This window comes from Lolium perenne, chromosome 4 (assembly GCF_019359855.2).
Source record: "Lolium perenne isolate Kyuss_39 chromosome 4, Kyuss_2.0, whole genome shotgun sequence".
NCBI lineage: Eukaryota > Viridiplantae > Streptophyta > Magnoliopsida > Poales > Poaceae > Lolium > Lolium perenne.
Window position 1 is genome coordinate 228547848 of NC_067247.2, and position 8567 is coordinate 228556414.

General features: G+C 45.2%; 1 protein-coding gene across 1 annotated transcript; it reads right to left on the reverse strand.

Annotated features, from left to right (window-relative positions):
• Positions 1-5281: 5281 nt before the first annotated feature.
• LOC127323240 (QWRF motif-containing protein 3) lies at positions 5282-7711 on the reverse strand. Its single transcript, XM_051351405.2, has 5 exons — positions 6451-7711; positions 6227-6343; positions 5965-6054; positions 5767-5874; positions 5282-5664 (listed from the first exon to the last, which is right to left on the reverse strand). The coding sequence occupies exons 1-5, from the start codon at positions 7561-7563 to the stop codon at positions 5593-5595; spliced, it is 1500 nt and encodes a 499-aa protein (XP_051207365.1). The 5' UTR covers positions 7564-7711; the 3' UTR covers positions 5282-5592.
• Positions 7712-8567: the final 856 nt, after the last annotated feature.

An 8567-nucleotide genomic window follows, 5' to 3' on the forward strand; every position in this document is an offset into this window, starting at 1 on the left:
ACGCGCCTAGGGTAGGTCTGGCCACCCTATGGCCCTCCTCCATCTCTTCTCTGGACTTCGTCTTCGCTCCGAGAAAATATGAGCTTTTGCTTTTGTCTCGTCCAATTCTGAGAATATTTCCTATACAACTTTTCTGAAATACAGAAACAACAGAAAACAGGGAACTGGCACTGTAACATCTTGTCAATAGGTTAGTTCCGGAAAATGCATAAAAGTGCCACAAAGTGTAAACAAAACATATAGCAATTTATATAAAATAGCATGGAGCATCAAAAATTATACATACGTTTGAGACGTATCAGCTACCGTGCGGCGGCGTCATTTTCCTCTTTCTCGCTTTTTATCTAGTAACTATAGACTACACACTAGCGTGTATCAAGGGTGTGTCACCGTCCTCGTCCGTCCATCACCAAAATCAGGCAAGGTTAATTACGTACTCTAAGAGCATCAAATGTTACCGAAGATGAGATCAGTAGATCAGAAGTGCCAGACCTCAAAATCAAACCAACGAACATGAAACCTGATAGAATCGCAGGAAATTTGTGGGACACACAATTCCACACGCCCTTCTCTAGTGCTAGACGCACCACCAGAGTGAGGATATGATATGAAGTACCTTATAATGACTTCGAGGTGTAGCCGCCTCACCATCTCGAAGATTAAATAACCTAAACAAAGAACCCTAGAATAATTTTACTTCATGATCGCTGTAACACCCCGGCCACCTCCCGACCAAGCATGTTACCCACTTATCCGTAGAAGCTCTCTAGGATCTCTAGACTGGCCCCACAAACCAACACTAGTATTTTCTACGCACTTTTGTCATCACTCGTGCGAACTCGAAATCAACATCCCGGCCGGTCACCCACCCTTAAATCGCTCCAGGCGAAGCACACTTAACCTCAAAGTTCTTTGGAGATGAGCTTCCGGAAAAAAGTTTCAACTTGTTGATATGAGTATCCTATCAATCCTATTGAGCCCTAGGCCAGGATGTCACAATCACCTCTCTCCTGCCTCACGTATCGGTTGCATGTGTGCAACCATTATTACACGAATGCATATGCTTATATTAATCCGCGTCTGCTCGCCTCACTCTTCCATGCATGCATGTAGATGACATACGCGAGGTTCTCTTAAAACTTTAAAACTTTCATCTCTCGAATGGCTACTCTGATTGGAGTTCCTCTTTCATAGTTGGTTTTGTGGCATCAAGATCTTCAAAATTAGACCCCTTATTGACACGTTTTTACAACTATTTTTTCAGCAATTGTCAAATTGTCAACACTTTGTTGCCAGCTACACAATGCCGAGTTGTCAAATTATAACAACTTAGTTTCCATATCACTGTATCGCTATTTGGGATCAATGCAAGGTTGTATAATACTTATTTTAGTGGAACAATATCTTCTCGTGCTTATTGAAAACGCTAGAAATACTCATTCCGAAGCTCTATCTAACACTGCAATGCCTAAAACCTGTAGGGATCCATAGCATAGAAAAAATCCTACCGCAAGAACGAATAACAAGCTAAGATCTAATCTAGTAGATGGTAGCAACGAGGTGAAGATCATCATATCCTTGAAGATCGCTAAGCGTTAACGAGATAGATCTCGTGGTTGATGTAGTCGATCACTTGCCGCTTGCAAAAGCGCGTAGAAGATCTTGACGGTGCCACAGTCGGGCATCACCTCCGCATCAGTCACACGTACGATGTTGATGACGACGTCCTTCTCCCCGTTCCAGCGGGCATCAGATGTAGTAGATCCTCCTCGAAATCCCGCCAGCACGACGGCGTGGTGACGGTGGTGGTGGCGGTGGAGATCTCCGGCAGCGCTTCGCCGTAAGCACCGCGGGAGAATTAGGAGAACAAAGTAGTTAGGGTTTGGGAGAGGGGGCTCTTGGGTGCCGTCCTTGGGAGCCCTGGGTGGTGCGGCTGGCTTGGGTGGCCGTCCCTCTCCCCTCTCCCTCTCTTTATATAGGTGGAACCCCCTAGGGTTGCCCCAAAACCAATTTGAAGTTCAACTCCGAAAACTGCCATAAAGGGGAAACCTAGGTCGAGTGGGATTGCTCCCCTTCCTTGTCCCTTAGCCGGCCAAGGTGGTGGAGTCCACCATGGACTCCACCTTCCCTCTTGGTTGGCCGGATAGGGTTGGTGGAGTACATCCGGGACTCCACCTTCCATAGTGATTTATTCCAGAAGCTTCTAGAACATTCTAGTGCCTTCCATAAATGCACAAGATCATTTCCAAACTTGGAAAGTGACTTTCTATATATGAATCTTATTCTCCGGATCATTCCGGAACTCCTCGTGATGTCCTGGATCCCATCCGAGACTCGTAATAATATTCGAACTCCATTCCATATTTCATATCTACTTAAAACGACATCAAACCTTAAGTGTGTCACCCTACGGTTCGAGAACTATGCGGACATGATCGAGACTCTTCTCCGATCAATAACTAATAGCGGTACTGGAGATACATAATAGCTCCCACATATTTAACGATGACTTCGTGATCGAAAGAACCATTTACATAAAATAACAATTCCCTCTGTCTCGCGATATTTTACTTATCCGAATGATCATCGGTATCTCCATATCTCATTCAACCTCGTTACCGATAAGTACTCTTTACTCGTACCGTGATATGATATCCCTTGTGACCCAGTCACATGCTTGCAAGCTAATTGTATATCATTCCACCGAGAGGGTCCAAAGTATATCTATCCATCATTAGGATGGACAAATCCCACTATTGATCCACGTGCCTCAACCATATACTTTCTGAATACTTAATGCCACCTTTGTAACAACTCATTTACGAAGTAGTGTTTGGTGTCATCAAAGCATGTATCCGGTCTAGGTGATTAACATGATCTCATGATCGAAGGATTAGGTTATTATGTATCTTAAAGCTTGAAGCACAACGAACTAAATGACTTGATCATATGCTACACGTATTATGGGTGTATGTCCATCACATCATTCATCCAATGATATGACCTTGTTATTAATAACAGCCAATGTTCATGATCATGAAACTATGATCATCTATTAATGAACAAGCTAGTTTATCAAGAGGTTTACTAGGGACTCTTTTATGTTTACAAAACACACATGTATTAATGTTTCCGGTAAATATAATTATATCATGTGATGCAAACATTTATCATAAACACAAAGATATAATAATAACCACTTTATTATTGCCTCTTGGGCATATCTCCAACAAAACCATGTATAAATCATCTGGCAACTTTGAATTATTATCTTGGAAACTGTTCGTTGTTAATTTAACAACCACACTATATACAAATGGAAACTCGCGTGATGAAAAAAATCCTTGAAACATATGGACATGTGATCAAGTTTCAAAGTCCTTGTTGATATGAAGTCAGCGGTGAATACATATCGCTAATCCGATTAATGGTTTAGAAAATAAATCATTTTAAATATGTGCTATTTGCATTTAATGCAATGACATCAACGATGATGTATGTGCTCTCCTCTACGAGGATAATTCCTATTGTAGACCGTCGTATGTTAGTGCTAAATAGGGCACGTGTCCCGTTAGATTAGCCGAACAATGTTTTTAGATATAGCTACTTCAATATCTCCTGTAAAAAAACTCGTCCGGGCCCTCCTTATGCGACAGGAGTGCCATCCTTCATCCGGTCTTCGTGCTTGTCAAGTTGGATGTATGTTCTTATCTCTTCACGGTTTTGGTTTCCTTTGTTACTGATTGATCTTGATGCGAGTATTAGCTAGGACAGCCACCTGCAGAGATGGAAGTAAGAAGGGAGGTGAAAATTTCTCTACGCTGAAGAAGAGACTATTGGAATTGCTTGACTTCAGGCTCACTGGGGTGCACCACCGGTCATCATGAAATTATTAGGATGGAGTAGTCATGCTCTAAACTTAGACGCTGCAGTTGGCTCGCTCCTTGAGATCAAGGAGCGTGCGAGGGATGATGTGATACTTCTGTCCAAGAATAGCGCAGATTCTGGATAACCAAACTGGAACCTAAAGAAAAAGTTTAGCTGCAAAACACAAAACAAGAATTTCCGGACACAAATAACCATCTGAAGAGCCATACAGTCGATGCAATCGTATAAGAGAACTCTCGACTCCTGGCAACTCAAAACACTTCTCAGCCCATCACCACATGGAACTCCTTCACGTCTTCTCGATGTTCTTGTATATAAGACATAGTCGATTGAATTCCAAGCGACGAACCAGTTGCAGTTGTCTTTCAGAATAAGACCCACCCTAAAGGCTTGTAGATTAGTCTGACTTCAACTCCAGGGGTCTTTGAACCTTCTGGCAGCAATGCTAGGAATTGATCCAACATGACCAATTTCTGGTCCTTACTTTCTAGCTCGTCATGTACGCTAGAGTATTTGGGCGATCAGATGTTTTAAACCTTGTACTCGTACTTTATTAATAAAAGGTCGCGTGCATCATCACGATGCAGAAGCCGGGGTCTTAATCCCCATTTCGGAAAAAAATGTACGCTAGAGTATGATGCCATACCCGTTTCATATTCGACCAGGTTTTTTCTGTTATCTAAATGCTCCAAAGGACAATATATGTTACAAGTAAGTTGCTATCTTCTATTACAAAGCCACTTGCTCAGTAGAAGCTAAGCTTTGAAAGTCATTAATAATTACATTCAGAACTTCATAAACGCTAGCCCAGGGAAGCTGGATACAATGCATTTAAAGAACAAGTGTTTAAAAGGAGTGCGGACTTTTGAAGCTTGAGCTCCATATAGATCGTTTTTTTGAAAAATTCAAAACCTAGTTTTGAAGTCCCGAAAAATATGCAAAAAAATCTAGATCTAGCCAGAGATGTATCCTACAAGTGTGTAAAATCTCAATAATGAAATACTACACGCAAATGGCAAAAGTACAAATCTTGGTATAGTGAAAGGTACACATTTGAAACTCCCAAATATTTGTCAAAACTAAGTTATTTTTGTGTATCCCAACGTATGAAGTATTTAGCATTGAGATTTTACATGATTGTAGATTACAACCTTATGCACATCTCAATTTTCTTATTCAGATTTTTTGAAACATGTAAATATTTGTTTTTGTAAAAAATAATGAGCTAGGTGGAGCTCGAGCTCTAAAGAGAGTTTCCATGTTTAAGAGATTCTATCTTTATTACAAAGGCTGCACTCAAGAGATTTCGGAATTTCTTTCTTTCTCAAATTATCACTAGTCATAACTTTATTTTGAGAGAATAGCCAAACGAAGATTTGAACTGTTTCCGCATAGAAGTCGAAATAAATAGGCAGTTCAGCTCATCGTTGTGTTCAAATTCAGTATTAACAGGGATGAACTTTGTGTTCATAATCTACTCTTGTTTTGCATGTTAAGCTACCAAATGAAAGCATTGAGATCACATGCACTTGTCAGCTCTGCACTAGCATCAATTCTTTTCTCTCCCTTCAACATGCATCCGATTTCAGGTAAAACAAAAGATGCATCCGATTTTAATCTAGCGTTGGGCGAGTTCGCTGGTAATTTCTTGTTGGTTATGCCTGTAGAACAAGTGTCTGCGCTGAGCTCTCGTCCATGGCCATACTAATTCACTGTTACAAGATTCAGCGAAGATGATGATTGCACCATATGGCACCGCAAGCTCTGCTCTTCAATCTGCGTGTTAAGGAATAAGGCACAACAACCGCAGTCAAGACGTTATTAGTTAAGAACCTACCAGATATATAGTATTTCCGGTGAAAAAAAAGCCAAAACTACCTGTAGTGCAGAAACCCGTCCAAGCAGGTCGAGGCAGTCCTGTAACAGAGCTTGCTCCTCTCGAGCCACGCGCACCAGCTCCGAGACTAGCACTGCCGTATCTTGAGCCTAGCATATGCATGTATCAGGCGTTGAATCGGTAAAATTACAAAGATGGGTAGACGAGCTTTGAGCTTGTTTTTTCGCGAAATGATTTACCACGGGGCTAAACGAGCGAACTGATATCCTGGCCGTCATTGCCAGCTCGAACATTTGCTCTAGTATGGATGCCATGGCGGGTAGGGACACCTATATATGGGGGGAAAAGTTCAGTGATGTTAGATGCGTGCTGCAACTTACAACTATATACCTTCGGTGCAATCATATATGTACTTCTTTGAATTTGTATTTTTCTGAAAGTATTTTCTAGAACCTTTCACTTGGCTAGGAATATGAAGTCGAGCTATTTCAGAGAGCATACCTTTGCTCCGTTGGTAAGAGGAATCCTGCAAACTGCAGCCTTAGCGCAATCCAGTGTGGAGTTCAGAGCCAGGGTGTGCTTGCTCTCCATCTGACCCCAGATATCCAGACCCCTCATCTGTAGAGATGTTCATCATCGATCGGTGCATATTCTTGTAGATACCCTATTACATATTTGCAGTGAAAACTTGATAAGGTCAAGGAACATCGGATTAAGTATACTACCTGAGAAGAGAGTACGTTGGTGAGTTTAATCTTCAGATTCTCCTTATCGAGCTGCACTCGCTTCCTCGCTACTTTCCCTCTCAGCTCTGAAATACTGGCCCATGCACCCATCAACTGAACCTCGGCGATAGCACGCTTGTTCTTGGACGCAGCGTCCGCCTTGGCGTTCAACAAGCGCCACTGCAGAAACCGGCAGTGCATCATCCTCATCTGATGCCCGGCCTCCCCAATTCCTCCGTTGCCGCGTGACACCGGCAATGCGTTGGCGAGGGTGGTGGTGGCAATGGATGAATCTATGTCCATCGTCTTCCGTCGGTTGAAGAGATGGCCCCATCCCATGCTCAACAGGCTCTTCTTCCCCTTTGATTCCTGCACGGTCGCTAGTGTCTTCACGGGTGAGCTGCTTCGCCTCCCAGGCGAGAGAGCCCACTGTGTGTTGCTCGACCCCAGCAGCCGGACCGAGCTCGTGCGGGCAATCAACGGTGAGGGCGGCTTGGGGATCGTCGACCTTGCACTGGATCCCCTGGAGGCGTCGCTGCACTCCGATCCGGAGCTGGGGACATCGGCGCGGGCGTCCATCGAGGAGCCGACGAGCCTGCGGAGGTCGGACGGCACGATGCGGCCCGGGGTGAGCGTGACGCTGGCAGGCTTGGAGGACGGTAGGAAGCGCATGGAGCGCCCGAACGCGTGACCGCCCTTACCGGAAGACCTGCCGATCTTCCTTTCCTCGGCGTCGGCGTCCGCGAAGCGCGGGAGCTCGGTGCAGCTGCGCTGGCGAAGAAGCGACTGGGGCGACGGCGCCACGGCGTGGGCGCTGTCCATGGCATCGTTCGTCAGGTGGTCGGCAAGGGTGGCAACCGAGGGCGACAGTGACGGTGACGGGCTGGGAAATGGCGACGGCGACGGCTTCTTGCTGCTGATCTTGCTGTCGGAGGAAGAAGGCCAAATGCTGCGACCGCCGGTGGCGCCTCCAGGGGCCGGGTCGGAACGGGAGACGGAGCGACGGGAGCTATGGCGCAAGGGTGAGAGCGCCGCGGCAGGGAGGATAGACCGGCCTGCTGACAGGTCCGTGCCGGATGAGGGGGAGGAAGACCACCGTCTGGACGACGACATTGCGCGTGCTCTTCCTTACGGCGTTTGCTTGCTCGTGCTGGTGCGGATTGAGGACAGCGACTGTATATCCGAGTTCGTGTTGGAGATGGCTGATGCATATGTAGGTATGCATACGAACAATATTGGCGTAGAGCTGCCGGCCGGCACAAAGCGATCGATGAAGAGCGAACGAGTCCGCGAGGTTAATCTGCCGCCGTGCAGGACAGCGTAGGATGCCCGAGAGACAAATGGAAGAGGCTGTACGACTTCGTTAATCTAAATACTGTGTGACGTACACGAATGGCCAAGTGTAGGAGGAAATCACACTCTGCACCCGTCGTCTTCTGCTAAGCAAAATCCCGAGCCGTCTTTACCAAGGTTTTGCGTATCGGTAGGAAAAAGAATGGTGCCGGGATTTCCGGTAATCCCGCGCTTTACAGGAGATAACCAGTCTAATACCGGGCGAAATTCTTAAATACATTTTTAATTTATAAACTAAAAGATTTTTTTTCGATAAAGGGAATATATTAATATCGAGAGATACCAATTACACCCAGCCTCTGCAACAACGCACCACCCTAATGGCACTACAGATGCACACAGCCAAAAAAAGTAAAAGAAAACTAAGAAACAAAGTCCCGCTACAGTATCTCGGGCCTAACAACAGCAATACATCCACCACCATGACAACATCTGAATTGCAGACTCTCCAAAAAACGACGCCTCCAAGAAGGGAACAGTGCTTCAACACCGTCATCGTCCGATCAAAGATCTTAGATTTTCACCCTGAAGATAGTCCCCACTCTCAAAACAATGTCTCCACCAAGGTCACTGCCAGACACAACCAGTTAAGGCCAGACCTTGAGTTTTCACCCTGAAAGGTAGAACTTTGCGCTTCACATGTGTTGTCGCCCCCACTTTCATACCGCTCATGTGAAGCCCGGACGCCAAGCAAGCCTCTCAACAGCGCGGAGACTTGAACTTCCCTTAGCTAGTCCTCCCCTCCCGCCTTCATGAAATTCTCT

Coding starts and splice junctions, on each gene's coding strand:
- LOC127323240 (XM_051351405.2), bottom strand. CDS start 7,563: ATGTCGTCGTCCAGACGGTGGTCTTCCTCCCCCTCATCCGGCACGGAC. Junction 6,055..6,226: donor CTCTTACCAACGGAGCAAAG/GTATGCTCTCTG, acceptor CCCCATATATAG/GTGTCCCTACCCGCCATGGC. Junction 5,875..5,964: donor TTCGCTCGTTTAGCCCCGTG/GTAAATCATTTC, acceptor TGCATATGCTAG/GCTCAAGATACGGCAGTGCT.